This window comes from Taudactylus pleione, unplaced genomic scaffold (genome assembly GCF_031769625.1).
Source record: "Taudactylus pleione unplaced genomic scaffold, aTauple2 ptg000591l, whole genome shotgun sequence".
Taxonomy (NCBI): domain Eukaryota; kingdom Metazoa; phylum Chordata; class Amphibia; order Anura; family Myobatrachidae; genus Taudactylus; species Taudactylus pleione.
In genome coordinates, this window is record NW_028284993.1 from 126,693 (window position 1) to 145,352 (window position 18,660).

General features: G+C 46.1%; 1 protein-coding gene across 1 annotated transcript; it reads left to right on the forward strand.

Moving 5' to 3' along the window:
- Positions 1 to 885: 885 nt before the first annotated feature.
- LOC148481221 (ciliary microtubule-associated protein 2-like) lies at positions 886 to 14,175 on the forward strand. The gene is made up of 6 exons (XM_088453801.1): positions 886 to 1,080; positions 1,147 to 1,290; positions 10,266 to 10,433; positions 12,014 to 12,142; positions 12,515 to 12,636; positions 13,891 to 14,175. The coding sequence occupies exons 1-6, from the start codon at positions 886 to 888 to the stop codon at positions 13,979 to 13,981; spliced, it is 849 nt and encodes a 282-aa protein (XP_088309927.1). The 3' UTR covers positions 13,982 to 14,175.
- The last annotated feature ends 4,485 nt before the right edge of the window (positions 14,176 to 18,660 follow it).

Consider the following 18,660-nt stretch of genomic DNA (forward strand, 5'->3'; position numbering starts at 1 on the left):
GACTGTGATTTAATCCAGGCAAGACGTTTAGGGCCTGGAACCTATAATCCCTATAATCCTTTCGTTCTGGAGCGAGTTGCATCTACGCCTGGATGGAAAAGAGCAGAAGAAACAGAACGGCTGACTGTGATGCCACATGTCCTGTACAAGGAAACATGGGAGAGGAACCGTTTGCTGGTGAGGTGAAGCTGTAATTTACACTCTGGGAAACATGAATCAATTTTCTGAAACGTTTGTATGCTTGATTACTTTAGAAGCAAAACATGGGGCCGGGTCGATACAACATAAAGTCATTTCTGGAGCTAATGGAAAAGAAACCTGCCAGCGTGCGAGGACTGTGTAACACTAAAGATGTGCGATTCAAGGACGAATTAAAGGTAGAGCATGTTAAACAGTGATAGAGGAGTTCTAGGAATATGCACAATGATCCTCTACACATTGTGGGTCAGCCAAACTGTAGGCTAGTTCTAGGTACACACTGTGCATTTATGGGACCGATTAACCAATTCCCAGCCTAGTGCTGCCGGCGAACGGTCACAGTAATATAAGCATGCCCTGGCAGCGCCCCCTCTGTTTTACACGGTAGCTTGACCCGACGCTGGCGAAGCAAAGTATTTCCATTTTTGCATGTCCCCGTTGTCGGGTACAGTGTAACGCAATCTGAATAAATTACAGTAAGCTGCCATCTCCATAGAGATTTATAGGGGCGGGGGTAAGCCTCACAAACTGATTTCACTGGTGCTAATCTGTTAATAATGTAATAAAAGCACAGAAAAGCCCTTTGGTGAAAACACCAGAGAAAGGACTTTTCTCATCTTAATAAATAGACACCTGAATCAGTTCTGTACCCCCTTCCTGGCAGTGTGTGAATGATGTCACATGCAGATGAATGTTTGCTATGTGATCTATTTTGTTCATGATTCCTGTTTCTGTCCTCCACACAGAATTGTACCCCAGGACCTGGAACTTACGGCAAAGCAGGGAATCCACACACTCATAGAAGAGAGGGCTTCAGAGTCTGCCAGCTCCAAGGGTATAATGGACAGCGAAACGACTAAATGTGGCTCAGCAAGCAGCAATGTAAGTGATTATGGGATGAGAGGGGCCGTGTGTCATTGCTTTCCTAATGCACTGCTCATATTTCAGGAATGTGTGCCGGGACCAGGAACCTACAACCTAAAATGCTCCATAGATGAAACCTTGAAGCACGTTGTGGGTAAAAGAGGACCTTATGACCTATTCACCGGGCCAAGATCACAGCACATCCTGTACGGACACTTTGCTACACCTGTAAGTATGCTACAAAGTGGAACGCTTCCATTAGAGGTCATTGAATGGAAGATGCTGACCACATATAGTATGTACATGTATAAAACTGAATATAAGAAATTAGGGAACCAGTATATGACGAACGGTACAGGAGGTATACAATAGTATATGCCTGTACTTTTTTATTTTCAATTATTATATAAATGGTATACTTCTCTTTAAGTATTGTTTGTGATTTATGGCTACCATGTAATGATCACAATATTCCCTTGTTTAAAAAAATAAGAAAAAGCAATCTTCTCTGTTCTGTGGCCAACTTGGAAATCCAGAAGACTCTGGGCCTGATCAGAGATGGGTGATAATGCACAGACTGCGACTCTGCATGCAGCGGCTGTGCAATAATATGCTTATGCCACAGGTGGCGTCTAGTTTAAAATGACGCCTACTGTATGCATTGCAGATCCGAGGGGTGCAGCATCGGCTCACTCTGTGGGAACATCTGCCATCTGAGTAACCCTGTGTTGCAAGACGCAGACACTGGCCACGGCGTGCCTCAAAAACGGGGCCGACACATCTGTTTTCAAGACCACCCAGTCCCCAAACTGCCGCAGCTTGTCATTCATGTTGTGGCTTAGGGGGCACTGCTAGCGATCTCTCAGAACGAGATCTGCACATGCACAGATCTCACACCATTGGGTTTGCGTACATCTCTGAATAAGGCAGATCTGACCATCAGGAGGTGAGGTTGAATAACTGCACCCTATACAATACAATACAGTACAATAAAATACAGCCACCCACAAGATTTTATGACCTCTTGATCAAAGACACTGCAGGGGTGGTAAATGAATAAATTGTATGTGGAAATTGCCAGATTTGGCCAACTTTATCTGGAGAAACTTGTAACATTGTAGGTCAAATTGGTGTTATTATTGTCCCACTTGGTGCAGTTATGGGTGGAATGTCTATAATTGTTTACGATTAGGGAACTAATACAGAAAACAACATTTGAATTTGTTTATTTAAAATATATTTATGCAGCAGGCTCCATAGGGTATCCACAGGGTTACCTTGGGTTATAGTCCTGGCTTGGCCATCGGGCACCACACAGTTAACTTTGTGCTCCCAGCATGCACTGGGCCCCCCTCCTATAACCCCGCCCCCAGGCCAAGGCACCTCAGTTTCAGTTGGTACCCGGCCATAGTCGGGTCACTGCATGGGGGCTGCTGGCAAAAACAGCCCCGAAGTTAAGAAGACTGCAAGTGCGGCTAGTGGGGACAGTCCAGCGGAAGCCCCCACTACCCCCACCTACACCCCTGCTGGCGCTGAGCCACCGGTACTGAACCAGGGAACTCGGCAGGCTTTTCTGGGGGTCCCAGCTAGCAGGACTGTGGTCAGGTGCACAGGGAGCAACAAGGTAAGCACAGGGGGCGTCTGCGGACGGAGCCCACTGTGGCACAGTCCAGTGTCCTCAGGGCTGGGGGCTACCTGAGGGGTGCAGTTAGTGGAGCCAGGTACTCATCCTGCGCTACCACTAGACCACCAGGGATATGGGGCTGGAGCATTAAGGAAGCGCTCCAGCATCCTGAGGGTTAATGGCCTGCCAGAGAGGGTGCTTTTCCGGTTTTAGACTATGGGAAAGACCCCTCTCTCACTGCACCAGCTGCCTTTCTACTGAGGCTTGGCGCGCTGGTGCTTGGGATCCTTCCCCACGGCTCCGCCTACAGAACGCACGGTGGCCATCTTGGATGCACAGCAACGCTGAGTAGGAATGTGGAGCCTGGGTCCCCCACCATCCTACCTCTCCTACAGCTTAATGTTTGGTCAGGTAGCGCTATTCCCACTTCAGACTTAGCATCTGAGTGGTTGATGATAGCGCTGTTAGTGCAGGCATTTATTTCTGCACAGTATGTGACTTTATGCTAGCAAAGCTGTATATTTTCTTCTGTCATCCATTTTTACTGTCCCTGTTTTCTGCTCTGTTCTACCCTAATTGGTGCACACTACTGTCAGGGTGGATATTAAACCTCACAGTGGGTAGTGTTTTACTTACTGTAAGGGGTCATATACTAACATATCTGGTAGTGAGGATTCCGCACATAGTGCTACCCCCGGTTCACTGTTCCAGGTGTAACATGTGTGGGGGAGGGAGAGTTTCCGCAGGATGGGATATGCAGCACTTGTTTGTCCCTGCCTGTCACCCCTGTAGTGGCCAGCACGTCCCAGGAGCCTCCTTGGGCGGCGCTTAAACTAGCTGTTAAAGCCTTGGTAGGGCGATTGTCCGCTCCTCCTGCGTTCCATCAATTGGGGTTCACGCATCAGGCGGCAGTCCCTTCCCCTGTACTTGGGGCACCGGGGCAGTTGATGGTGGCACAGGGTCCTCCTCCTCAGAGGCTGTCCCAAGAGGAACCTGCCTGGGTGAGCACTCTGGACCTGATTCAGACCCGCTCGCAAGCGCCGGCTCTGACGTGCGCACGCGTGAGACCCGGCTAGCGACGGGCGCTCCGTTGCTCCGGGTCTTGCACCAAAACGGGGCGGCTATCAATTTTGATCGACAGCTCGCACCATTTTGGAGGCGTGGCGGGGGGGTGGCTTCACAAACTGAGGCGTTCCCAAGCGAACGCCTGCCGTTTGTGGGTGGCCCCACTGACATCACCAGTGATGTCAGTGGGAGAGCTTCCGGCTCTATTAGAGCTGGAAGCTCTCTGAGGCTTGCGTCCACAAGACCCTACCACAAGCCCCGATGGTCGCGATGGCCTGGCCGGTCGCAATAGCTGTGGGTGGTCACCCACAGCTATGCGAGTTGCCTGGAGGCCGCACAAAAAAAAAACCGCCCTGAATCAGAGCGAGCGCTCTTTCAGAGCATCCGTCTCTGAATCAGGCCCTCGGTCCGCCACAGTACAGAACTTAACGGACGTTTTGCAGGTGCCCGCTCTACGGCCTGCTGAGAGACCATTAGTAGCGCCACTGTTACCACATTATGACGATGATGATGTCAGATGAAGGGGAGCTCCCGGAATCTGACTCGGAACGACCCACTTAAGCGGTTGAGTATAAGTGCAGGATTTATGTATCCGGGCTAATTAAAGCTTTCCGCAGGGTTATGGAGGATGACTGTCTCCCTGAGACTGCATCGTCTTACGCATACTTTAAAAGGTAAGGCGTCAGTTTTTCCTCTCTGGTCAGCTGGTGGACCATATGGAGGAAGCGTGGAAATTCCCAGGCAGAATGTTTCAGCCCCAAAAGAGACTCATATTCTTATCCCTTTGCAGAGGATTACTTCACTAAGTGGGACACCCCTCCTCAGGTGGATTCCCATGTGACACGCCTGATTAAGAGTGCAATCTTACCCATGCCGTCTATGTCCTCATTTAAGGACGTTTCGGACCGCAAGGTAGAGATTTACTTAACATCCATTTACTCTTTGGCCGGGGGATCCGCCAGACTGCTCATGGCGGTCTGTTGGGTGGCTTGGGCCATGGAAAAATGGGCTGATGCTTTTTAATCGTCATTCTCCTCTGATGCTTCTGAGGAGCAGACGGTGCTGGTAGTATCCGTGATTCTGCTACTTATATTAGCGAAGCAGCGTTGGATGTTAGCCTGCTTACTTCCAGGATTTCAGCAGCAGCAGTTTCGGCTTGCCGATCGTGGTGGTTACGTTCTTAGATTCCACGTCTGCATTCAAAGAAGGGCCTGGAAGGCTTGCCGTTTAATGGTCTGGTCCTCTTCGGCCCAGACCTGGATAAAATTGTAAGTACATTGGCAGCTGCAAAGTCTGCATGTCTGCCATCGCCTCAGGCTCCGTCTAGGACTGCTACTTAGGCTGAAAAGACGATCGTCCTCAAGGTAAGCAGAAGGTGCAGTCTTTTCCCAGGCCATCAGGAGCCACCAGGAAGACACCCTAGTCCAAGAAGCGACCTTGGAGTGCTAGACGCCTTGTCACCAAGCCTAGGGCAAACTCTCAGCATGAGTTGGGCCTCCCCTTGGGGAACCCCAGGGTGGGAGGCCGACTTCTTTGGTTTGCCCAGCACTGGTGGATGATTATCACAGACACCTGGGTCAGAGAAGTGGTTTCTCACGGGTACGCCCTCTCCTTCAACAGAAGGCCTCCCCATCAGTTTTGTTTCCTACACTCCGGAGGTAGGCCTTCATTCCACAAAGGCTCTGGAAATCCAGAAAGTGGTAAGTTCTATGCTCCAAGACGGGGTCATAGTTCCAGTCCCCCCGTCCCTCAGGGGGATGGGTTCTTATTCCAATCTCTTTTTGGTACCAAAACCGAACGGTTCTGTCCGTCCTATTCTCAACTTCAAGGCTCTCAACAAGTCTCTGAGGGTCCCTCGGTTCAGTATGGAGACTCGACGTTCCATTATATTAGCTATGGAACCTGGGGATTTCATGGTGTCCCTGAATATTCAGGATGCCTACCTGCATATCCCCATTGCTACGGCTCCTCAGAGGTTTCTCAGATTTGCTGTATTGGATCACCATTACCAGTTTCAACCGCTGCCGTTTGTTCTTTCCGCGGCTCCGCAGGTGTTCACCAAGGTAATGGCGGTCATGGCGGCTCGCCTGCGGTTACAGGGGGTTCGCCTGTTACCTTTCATGGACAACCTGCTTTTCCTAGCAGGGTCTCCGGAGGTACTTCGCAATCATCTGCAACTGACAATATCGGTGTTGCATACTCACGGCTGATCGATTGGAAAAAGTCCTCACTGATGCCATCTCAGAGGATGATGCATCTGGGAGCACTGTTGGACTCTCAGCAGCAGAGAATCTTCTTTACAGAGGAGAAGATCTCAGCCCTACATACCAGGTTACGTTCCTGTCTCCAGGGTCGCCAGGTGTTCATTCACTTGGCATTGAGATTACTGATTTCCATGGTGTCGACATTCGACATGGTGGAATATGCCCAGTTTCGTTCAAGACCTCTACAGAGGCTGATCCTCTTCAGATGGGATGGATCACATGGTCGGATTAAGGATTCTGCCTTTGAACCTCTATACACCCCTGCCTATACCTTCTGATATCCTGCCTATAAACCTCTAAGGACGACGCTATTTTGCGTACGCAGTTATACAGTAAATAAAGACTCCAGACCTAGAACCTGTGGTTCCAAAGCACAAAATATTATTCAAGCAAAAGTACAGTCAGTTACACGCTAGTTATAAGTACAAATTTAGCGCAAAGGAATTATACAGACCCAAGTACAGTTATACATACGCAGCGCTCTGGACCAGATGTAGGCATCAGCAAGAAACCCCTCGTCAATCAGCATTCAGCACGAAGACTCGAAACCCAGGGTCAGAGCACACATATTTATACCCTCCAGAAATAGACAACACAATAGAGAAGTTTGTTGCTAATACCATTGGTCCTAAAGGAGAGGGCATATGTTACAAGGCATTTAACAGGTTGGTTCAAATATACACAGTCCAGCCTCTAACAACTGGTGGTCTCTGGTTTCCCACCTCATGCAAATCCTAATGGTTGGTCATATAATGTTCATTTTGTTGCTTGAAGTCTCTGCGGTCCATAAGTTGAGAATGCCTGTTGCGATCTCTACATCGATGTTACCGGAATACTGTTGAGAGAGTATGCATCAGTACAATACCAAACATGGCTTACTTATCACATATAAAACCTTAGTTACAAAATAATCTTTATTTCATAGCAATTATAGTAAATGTGCATACTTGAATCTTATACCTTAAAGCTTTTGGAACCTTGTATGTGAATATGTAATGTGTGAGTATGTGGGGTTTGATGTAAAGACGCTAGTTAGGTTTATCTGATTTGGGGCAGATGTGCACGCATGCAGCTAATAAACAGCGTTCGCATGCAGGATATTGTGCATTCGCTACTGAGCGTCATGTTAGCAGCTTAACTGTGCATAATGTGCGGTGTTCATGCATGAGATTCCATACGGCAGTGTTCATTCCAGGAGTACTCAACTCTGAAGCGGACTTCCTCAGTCGACACGATGTACATCCAGGGAAGTGGTCACTTCACCAGCAGGTCTTCCAACTCCTGGTGGACAAATGGGGTTTTCCAGAGATAGATCTCATGGCCTCCAGATACAAATGCAAGCTAAGAGTGTACGGGTCCAGAACAAGAGACGCAGAGGCTCTCCTGGTAGACGCTCTGTCGGTTCGGTGGACCTTCCAGTTTGCGTACCTGTTTCTTCCTTTCTCCCTTCTTCCTCGGGTATTGAAGAAGTTCAAGCAAGAGGGAGGCATGATCCTGCTGGTGGCTCCAGTGTGGTCGGACGTCACTGGTACTCAGATCTTCAGAGTCTCTCCATAGACGCTCTGTTGCTGTTTCCTCAACGTCCGGACCTGTTGTCTCAGGGTCCTTGTGTTTACACGGATTTGAGTCGTCTGTCTTTGACGGCGTGGGTCTTGAGACATCCATGCTTCGGAAACCTGCTTCTGCCAGGATTTACCACAGGGTATGGCATACCTTCTTTGAATGGTGTCGCCCCAGGGGGTACGATTCCCAGGTATTTTGGATATCCAGGGTTCTGGCTTTTCTCCAGGCAGGATTAGATAAGGGTCTTCGTCTAGCCTCATTGAAAGTACATGTTTCCGCACTGTCTGTGTGGTTTCAGTGGAGGATTGCTCCACTCTCGGATGTTCGCACCTTTTATGCAGGGTGCTCTTCGCATACAGCCTCCCTTTGTGCCTACTGTGGCTCCTTGGGAATTGACCTCCATTTGAACTACTGGGCTCAGTGGATCTCAAATGGCTCACAGCTAAGACTGTGTTTCTCCTGGCTATTGCTTCCGCCAGGAGGGTGTCAGATTTGGGGGCTCTTTCTGGTTTTTCACAGCAGCAGGGCAGTGCTTCGGACTTGCCTTGTGTTCCTGCCTAAGGTGGTCTATAGTTTCCACATTAATGGGGAAATTGTAGTGCCGGCCTTTAACTCACAAGACCTTGTGGTACGAGCTCTACGGTTTTACCATACCAGTTCCCTTAGGAAGTCAGACACTTTGTTCGTCCTCTATGGTTTCCATAAGAAGGGTTGGCCGGCCAACAAGCAAGCGTTGGCCAGGTGGATTCGCATGGCGATTTCTGAGGCTTACAGTCATGAGGGCATTCCTGTTCCGCCCTCTGTTACTGCTCATTCTATGAGGTCTGTGGGTCCATCATGGGCAGCTCCTTTCTGCACAGGAGCGCCCCCACCGTTGAGGATACTGCTTTGGGAACTCCCAAGGTATCCCTGTGGATACCCTATGGAGCCTGCTGCAGCAAATAAGAGAGATGGTAAGAACTTACCTTTGTTATCACTATTTCTGCAAGGTCCATAGGGTTCCACAAGGAGCCCACCCTGTCGCCCTGTGCTTCATATGGGTCTGGTTCTGGTCACCGATTTTCCGTCTCCCTGTTGTGAGAATGTGATTCTTGTGTATTCCAGACTTCCTTCTCTCTTTTTCTCTCCTCCTATGGCCTTGGCTTATTACTGAATTGAGGTGCCTTGGCCTGGGGGAGGGGGACCCAGTGCATACTGGGAGCACAAAGTTAACTGTGTGGTGCCCGATGGCCAAGCCATGACTATAACCCAAGGTATCCCTGTGGAACCCTATGGACCTTGCAGAAATAGAGATATCAAAGGTAAGTTCTTACCATATCTCTTATTTTATATTATTTATATATATAATAATCTCACAAGTTTCACACTATGGGGCCGATGAGGGGTTGAATGTAAGTTGGATGCAGTTATACGCTACTGTGCGCACAGGAAACTAATGTGGTTGATCACCTGTTTGCAGAGCTGTACGCATTTATTTATTTACATTTAGAATATATAATGCTACGCTTTACAAAGAACAATTCAGTCCTTCACTGCCCCAATGGTTCTTACAATCTATGGTCCGTATCCCATGAACATACATACACACTAGGGTCCTTTTTTATCAGAAGTCAGTAAATCTACGCTATGTTTTTTGGAGTCTGGGAGGAAACTGGGAGAGCCGAAGGCCTTGGTCAGGAACTGAACTCCTGATCTTGGAACTGTGAGTCTGCAATGCTAACCACTATACCAACTGTGCTGTCCCATCTGTTCAGCCCACTGTCCCTATGCATTTGCTCGCTTTCATAGACACCATTGTTATGAATGCACCAGTCTGATAACAGCCATATCGCTGTGTACACACTACTCTGCATAGCACGCAATTCTGTTGATAGGCCTGCGAAGCGGTCATGCGACTGAGTTGCATAGGACTCAGCTATGGAGCATACACAGCACAAAAACACTCAGAAGCCAATTGCAAAACAAAGTTACGTTCAAATCTGCATCGGCCCTTACATTGGGTTTCCTGTTCTTTGGAGAACTGGACACAAACTGCCTCATCTTTTTTGCATTTACTTTATAAGCATAGATACTGTTTTACATACCATGCCTACCTATAAGATTAGTGCTTTGAGTGGACATCAGGGACATGAATATCCACAGGATTTTTTTTTTATGCAAAACTCGGCCTTTCTGCTATCAGTGCTGCTACGCCAATCATGTGCACAAAATTCTACTAGGGTCGACCAACAACGGCTCTGTTATCCATGGCTAATGGTTTCAAACCATCAGTAAGAAACCATCAATGATTGAGCCATCAATGGTTTAACTCTGCGCATGCGCTGAACACAGCCGGCATTAGCCATTTGGATTTTGCCATTGATGTTCACCATTGGTGGCCTCCGATTGACGGTAAAACTAGTTATGATCGACATCAGACCATCGATGGTTGCCAATCATCAATGGTCGATGGCCAACCCTAAATTCTGCTTCTAGTATTCCTGATTCAATACAGATGGAGGTTAAAAATATGACTGAATGTGCTAATAGAAGTGTATGAAATATATTCACAGTGCACATGATATAGCTTCAGAACATCACGTGCTAGACTCAACCCACCTACATTCTCCCAAAAAGGCAAAAACAAGTGGCCAGAATATGGTGGTTATTCTGTGTGTGTATTTATGTCTGTTTCATTATATCCCTAGGAATGTTATCAGACAGAGCTAGGATACTTTGATGCAAAGTCATTCATTGAAGATCTTGAAAATGATCAAAAAAAGAAACATGGCAAGTTTGGAACAATTCATCGCTTTCCAAAAACTCCAACGGACAGGATATTCTACAGCTCGCTTGCCCACTGTCCCCGGCCACTTGTCAGTATTCAGGATTTGATTATCCAGTACAAACCATTTGCAGGATGTCTGCTTCAAAATCTAGCCTGTATTACCATGGAAACTTGGATGGGTGTGAATGTATACAAATGCACCCTTTATGCAAATGTACACAACTATGGATGGGCCATATAATATGTTTCCATTACTTAATTGCATATTAAGACTTAGCATGATAAAATAGTATTTTGACTCCTGGCTGTAACAAGTGTTTTGTGCACTAACATTCCTGTAAGCTCAGAATTTGGGTTTAGTTGGCTGAATCCCATGGATCTAAATGAATCCCAAATGTTTGAGTTGCTGTTAAGGTCCATCCAAGTCTCCAACAGAATCCTGAATTTGATACATTCCTTAATACAAAATGTATGTACTGTACATATAGAACACAGCTTTCCAGAGCTGGTTATTTAAAAGGACTGCACATACAGTATGTTAAAGATGGAAGGAACTGAGGGGCTAAATAAGGCATTGGAACTGCTGTGCTGGTGTCTATTGGGCAGCATGAATCGTGCAGAAATGATATATTGGGGAAGCTTATACTTGGCCATCCCACTCTTGCGTCTCATATATAATTATAGTAGCCCACTGATGCTGGCTGGTGATCACGTACTTTCATGCAAGTGCTACACCACATATGCTACATAAAGGTAAATGAAGACACTAGGGGATATATTTAATAAAGTGAGAATTTTTAGAGGTGGATATGTTGCCCATAGCAACCAATCAGATTCTACTTAACATTTAACTAGAATCTAATAGTTAGAATCCGATTGGTTGCTATGGGCAACATCTCCACTTCTAAAAACTCACTTGAGTAAATGTACCCATTGAGCCCTATTATGAGTATGTTCCAATGCCGATATTCTCGCATTGGTCAATGTTTTTTCAACTTTGCATGCGTTTAAATTTCAGCTTGAGCGTCCCACAGTATGTGGGTACAAAGTCGCAGGACCCAATGATACCTTTGCATGGAATCAGAAATGTATTGGGCATTCCTGAACGGTAACTGGGAGGTGGCTCTTCTGACACAGGAAGATGCATCTTATGGGTGTGTTATGGGAGTTTTGCGGGTGTGTCGCAGGAGGGGTTTTGGAATCAGATGCTTAATTGCGTGCATTGGAGGCCACACTCTGACGGAGAATCTGCACCTAGCAGTGACGCACCAAGCAGTAATGTAGCACCTACAGATGCACAAAGTGGCTGTCTCAGTCCTTGCACATTCCTGCGCACGGCTGTACACCAAGTGCTTATTGTAGAATTAGCATAAAGTCACAGGTGAGACTGTGACAGAAGAGCGCAAACACGTACGCCACTTTGTCTGGCTCAGAATCAGTCCCTAGAGGGAGCAATAAAGTGCACATGGTTAGTGGGGTGATCTGTGACAGTCCTCCTAGTGACTAGCTTCCAGCATCAATACTAATGACACCTAGGCAATAACATCTGCAATGTTTATGTACGCGCAGCAAGAGTTCTTACAGGAAGTGTCTGTGCGGCCTGTTATGCCTGTGTTATACTAATATACTGTGTGTCACTGCATCTTGATCTATTGTTTTTCATGATAGCATTCCCCAGGTCCTGGTTCCTATGATGTAAAATCAGTGTTCGCTTCTGTGAGGCAGTCCTCGGTTCCCTTCCTGACCTCTGCTAAGCGATTTGACAGAAAGTCATGCAGAGTCCTCTTTGGAAGTAATGTAAGTTTATTGTGCATAGAATATAGATGTTCTTTTTATTTCTGCATTACTGGTGCTGACTCGGCCTAAGTTAGCTCTTCCTAAGATTTTGGGTTGCTCTGCACAAACTTACACAGTAACTCCCTGAGATCTATGGGTATTTCGCACTCACATTTACAGCAAGCTTTTTATTTTTTTGCTTTATAGTATAAAAATAGTTTCAAATACTTTTAGCATTTTCCTTCTGTTCGCCACGTTTATGAATATGGACCCTGAATTAGTACTGTCTTCAAATTGAAAGCTTATGTCTTAGACAGAGTATTAGAACCTCCGGATTATCCAGTCCCCTTGTTTCTCACATTCAGTTAATCTACTGTACTTGTCACATTGCAGAACCCAGTCGGCGTTGGTCGATACGATATCAACAAACCCACAAGTGGCCAAACTTACCGATCCGCATTTCTCTCAAAAACCGCACGCTCTTTCTCTGATCGGGAAAAAGAAAAAGCTTTCAAGTGAGTTACAATTTGGTTCTTTTGCATTCAATGGTTAACATACCCTAGTACAGTGGTTCCCAAACTTTGTTTGGTACATGGTCCCCTTAGGTCCTCAGCATTTTTTTCACAGCATCCCTAGGCCAGGGGGGAGCTATTTACTAAGATCAAGTGCATTCCAATCAGCTCCTAACTGCTGTGTTTGAAAAATGACAGCTAGGAGCTGGTTGATTGGTACTTTAGCTTTGTCCACTTTATCTCCATCTAAAGCTTAGTAAATAGACTCCTCCATTAGCTTCGAGGTTCTGTTGGAACCTTGTGCACTAATACAATGTGGGTCCTATGACGGGAATTCCTAACACGTTTTTTCTTGCACCCCATAGAGGTGCAAGCAAGAGTAAGCTAGACTTTTCATCAGTAATAACCTGCTGTGTGCACAGTTGGAACTTCATACTTAAATGAATCTCCCCCCAAAAAAACATAGGGGGAATAGCTGGGATGAGGGACAATGGGAGATATACCCACAAAGGATTGACAGAGAAACAGGTACATATTACATTTTGGAGATAGAGAGGGACAGATAGGGACACAGAGAGGGAGCAGAGATGCACACAGAGGATGTGACAAACTTGGGTGGGTGGACCAAAGTCAGGGCTGGACTGGTGAAGAAGAGACAACAATGAATTCTCCCATCAGGACAGGAATCTGTGCAGAGCGCTCATTCACCCTTGTTGTATTGGCAGCAAATATTTGGTGCTCATTAACCTCTTCTCACTTTGCTGCACAGAGAAGGAGGGAGGAGAAATGAGAAGACAGATGGGGCTGTACAGCACAGCCACACACAAGTAGTGCAGCCTGTGTAATTGGCTGCACTCTGACGTTCTAAGGCTAACAGGTAGCACATGGCCCAGCCTACAAATATGGTGGCCCAAGTAATTTATTTGCACCCCAGGTACCACAGAACCCAGTTTGGGAACCACATCCTTAGTATAATATATACTAACATGTGATTAGCAACCAGTGGGCTCACTGAGGCTAAAGAGCTCTAGATGCTGCCTTTAATTTATTCAAACTGTACTAGAAAAACTGATTGGTTGCTGAGTTACAGCAACTTTTGTGTTCTGTTATCTGTGCATCAGTCTCAGAAATGTCCCCCTCAGTAGTGTATTGTTTATACATCCTCTTAACATGTAAGTTGTGCCCTACAAGAAGATGGACTTGAATTCTCATTCTGACGGCCATTATATTTTCTAATTCCACTGTTTGTTGTTCTAGGGAACGGATCCAGAGATCACACAGTACTTTGCCTGTTCAGCCATTAGTAGCACCGGCTAATGGTCCTCTACTACAATCTACTACTACATGAGAGAGAGGATGAGGCTTACCGGACATCATTTTGGCTGAGAACTTGAAATGATGGATAATCTAATGTTTTATGTGTTAAGAGGAACTGTGGGAATTAATCATTAACATCTTAATGCAAAAATCTGTCTATTGCTATTAATTGCACACGTTACTCATTTTCATCAGGATAATTGTTATATATAGTGGTCTGTTTCTTATATGTTCCAGGAGATATTCAATAGTTATTACCTCTTGTTATTTTATGAAGCACTCCCAGGTTTTCCAACAGCTCAATTCATAACACTGTCCTTCAGTGTAATTGAGGGATTCAGCATGGATGGGTAAATGAATTAGAGTCCTATGAGGGAGTAGTCACTGCTGTTATCTTTCAATAATAATTGTTGGCAATGATATCCCCCTCCGATTAAATAACTTCACCATTGACACTATAACAGATTTATATTCAACTCATAGGGTGCTACCGCTAATAACTACAACATGATCATGTTCAATGAAATGAGAAAGGAAGTTATACTATGGTGGTGTACATAAGTAACCCACTAATTATATACTGCAATACAAATTTTAATGATATATTAAATAATAATATACTAAAAGCCCAACAAACAAGAAAAAGAGGTAAACAAAGGAAAGCCATAGTAAGTTTTTCAGCGAATAGAACTCACAGTATTATGCTTTAACACACTAGAAGGATCCAATTTTAAAACCACACTTTATATACATGAGTGCCTCCAACTTGAAGTATAAATGAATGACAGCACAGTAGAAGCAGATCTCACTACTTGTACTTATGTGGATGACAAAGGAAACGAATCTGAGGAATCTCCTAGTGGTGCAGGACATAACCCTGCTCTCTGGTAGGAAGATGTGCACTACTATGGTTGGAGAGAACAAAGATTTTATGCAGGGCTATATTTTATTGTTGTAAATGTGAGTGTTTTTTATGTGAAAAATGTATCTGTAAAAGGCAGAATACCAGATCTGTTGTTTCCCTTCATTTTCCACCACAATCGCAACCAGAACCAGAACCAAACCCACCACTTATTAAATGTACCCCATGGTCTATAGAGGAGATAGTTCTCCTACACAAACTACAGGGTCAATGCAGAGTTGAACGCAACTCTACCGCAGATGCTCCCTCTTTACGTGCATGGAAAAGGATGCGTATGTTCGCCTGGAAGCAGAGCTGTACGCATCTGTGCTCTGCCCTGCCCACTATCCATATGCGTAGCTTATTACTTATCAACATCAGCTCACACGTGCACCAGCCTATACTTGGGGTAAAAGAATTGTCTGAATTAGCTGTATTTACGCTTCCATCCAACTTTGTATAGCCTGCAATTATGCACTGTAAGGAAATGCAAATATTCATACCACATAAATTGATATACAATTAATTAAAAAGGAGGACTTATGACTGTTAGAGGGAAATGAATCAGACCCTCTAAAGTAGGGGTGGGCAATAAGCGGCCCCCCAGCTGTTGTAGAACTACAAATGCCAGCATGCCCTACTAAAACTGTTACAATGCATGCTGGGATTTGTAGTTTAACAACAGCTGGAGGGCCGCTTTTTTGCCAACCCCTGCTCTAAAAAGAGTGGACAAGTGAAGTTGCCCATAGCAACCAATCAGCTCCGAGGTAGCATTTATCTAGTATATTCTATAAAATGATAGGTAGAAGCTGAGTGGTTGCTAAGCCCAACTTATCCACTCTTTAGAATGTTTGATACATCACCCCCCAAGTCATCTACTATAGCATACACTACACACATCACATCTCACACACAGAGTTGTGGAGGCTTACGCTACTTCTCACAAGGTTGCCTTATAATTACATCTTTCTCACTTTCCTGTACCTCTGTTCAATTCTTTTGTATTTTTTTCCCTAGTATTTAAAGCTCTAATATAGGTGGCGTGATCCTGCAAGTCATATTGTAGGACATCAGAGCACCCATGAAAGTGTTACAGGAGCACAGAAGAGAGATATATGTGGAATCTTTAATAACTAAATGTGCGAAAGTTGTAATATTCTGTTAAAAGGACTTACAGTTTGATGTGGTCTTTGATGGAACCAAGTAAACACCTGCTGTCACAGCACCAGCAATATACCCACTTTCTACTAGTAGTTTGTGCTGGCTCACATGGGGGATGGGTCTAGTGAATACCCCAGTATGGAACAGGGCCACCCTAAGGACATAATTTGCTTTGTTGTGAGCTATGCACATTCTGTGGCCCCCTGGCTCCTCCAGGCAGCAACTGAGAAGTTTGGGCCGAGGTGACAATAGAATCATGAGACATGTTGTTAGGGATAGGCCGGGGGTCAGGAGCTGGCAGCACAGCACTGGGAATCAGTACACAAACCAAAGGTCAGTCATTAGCAAGCGTAGGGTTCAAAGTTGTACGCTAATCTGATGTTCACGCAATTGAGCGATTATCGATGATCTACGCATGCGTCACAGCCACAATGAGCACACGTGGCGATTGAATTGCGATTATGGTGCAGTGATTTGCAAGTGATGGACAGGAAGCGAACATTTTGTGGGAGGTAACTGGGAGTGTCAACTAAAATGGAGGTATGTTCCGGGCGGTTCTCCAGCTGTGTCTGTGATCCAGTACGCAGATAACATGGCTCTGGTGGACATTCTGATTGGCCAAAGACTCACTCAGGGAGTCGATGTTTGCATTATCTGTGTCCGATGCAGCGAATGTGCACGCAATTGCGGCAGGTGTGATGGCTCAGGTGGGCATCTCAGTACAAGTCCCGGCCGCTGTGCCATTAGCATATTCTCACAAATCCTCAACTGTGAAAATCTCATCTGTGGCAGCAATAGCGCACAGCTCTGAGTCAGCATTCATTCATAGATCTCCGGGGAGCCAATACATGGAGTAATGACCGGTAATCATCAGAGACGAGATGGAATACAGCGAGACCTGCAGGAATGCCAGGCTTGGTACTGTCAATAAGAGAGAGGTTATTTCATTTAATAAATAAAATTATCCACCATCCATGCGCTTTGCCGTCGCAAAACGGCATATAGCATCCGCCTGCATCGTAAATCTCTTCTTCCACCAGATAGAGGAGAGGATACTTGTGATGTGGGCACTCCTGTAACTGCCTGATATCACATCGCATAGAACTGAGGGCCTGATTCAGACCTGGTCGCAAGCGCTGAGCGCTCGCAACGGGGTCGATGGTGGCCCACAGCGCATGCGCACAACGGAGCCAGCTCCGTCGTGCGCATGCGCGAGACCCGGCTAGTGACAGGCACTCCGTCGCTAAGGGTCTTGCAACAAAGGGGGCGAGCTGTCAATGTTGAGTGACAGCTCGCCCCCTTTGGTGGGCGGGCCGGGGGGTGGCTGCCCAAACGGAGGCGTTCCCATGAGAACGCCTGTCGTTTGGGGGCAGCCCCACTGACATCACTTGTGATGTCAGTGGAGAGCTTCCGTCTCTGTTAGAGCCGAAATCTCTCTGGGGCTTGCGGCCACGAGACCCTACCACAAGGGTCTCATCGCAAGCCCGATGGTCGCGATGGTCTTGACCATCACGACCCTCATCATGGCCGCTCGCTGTAGCTGTGGGTGGTCACCCACAGCTATGCGAGCGGCCAGGAGGCCGTTCTAGAAAAAAAAAAAACCCCGGCCCTGATTCAGAGCGAGCGCTTTCAGAGCGACCGGGTCTGAATCAGGCCCTGAATTCCCCCCAAATTACTTCCCAGAAGTTAAACACCACAGCTCTAGAGCAAAGCAAAGATAATTAGCAGTTTAATCTCACTTTAAGATGATGAGCAACTGCATGGAAAGTCATATGGAAAGACTGAGCTGTACGCAGATAACAGGCAGATATAGATGTAGATGCGAGAAGATCACCCAATGAAATGTTTCTCTCACTGCACAATGAGAGATTCTATAATTATGGAAGTTACTAAACATAACAAACAGAGGTAACGGGCCTTACTCCGAGGTGGAGGCAGGAAGGTAGCGGCTGTAGGGTAATGCTGCGGCGGATGTGTGTTTTATAGAGAAGCTCACAGGCTGCAACGCGAATCCATGGCCGCACCATTGGACCTGCAGTGGGTCCATGGCTGCCAGTGTCACGGGCATGACCGCTGCCGTGAGCCCCCACCCCACAGTCATCGCCCAAGAGCCCCACTGCAATTGCATGGATCTTTATGCAATATTGATCTGCGATCCCTACTGGTAACCATCAGGACACACGTGTAGTGCTTCTCGGACGCATGCGCAATTGTGCCCAATGCTTTGCTCTGAATCGGGCCCACGGAATGATTTGTACAGGCAGATGCTGTAAGTATATTGGTGTACGAGCATTGCTCATATGCATTTCATAAATAGTCATAGGTGGCTACACACAACCCAATATTTATTATGACATAATAAAATATAGAGAAACAAACAAAGCACTTGATTAAACCATTATGCTTGTTGGCACTTCCCAATACACAAACATTACCATTATTTGGTTTCACATTTCTGAAAAAAAAAAACACATTCAGCCCCGGATAGAAATTCGGTCTTCATTTCCCAAACTTGTGTTCCGTTTTGGACCTCTTATCACAATTATTATGTCTGAATTACATGGGTCCTAAAAATCTGTGGCGTTGGACAACAATAGGTTACACTGGGACTGCCAAGGTGTAATTGCACAAGGTTGTACAAGGTGCAG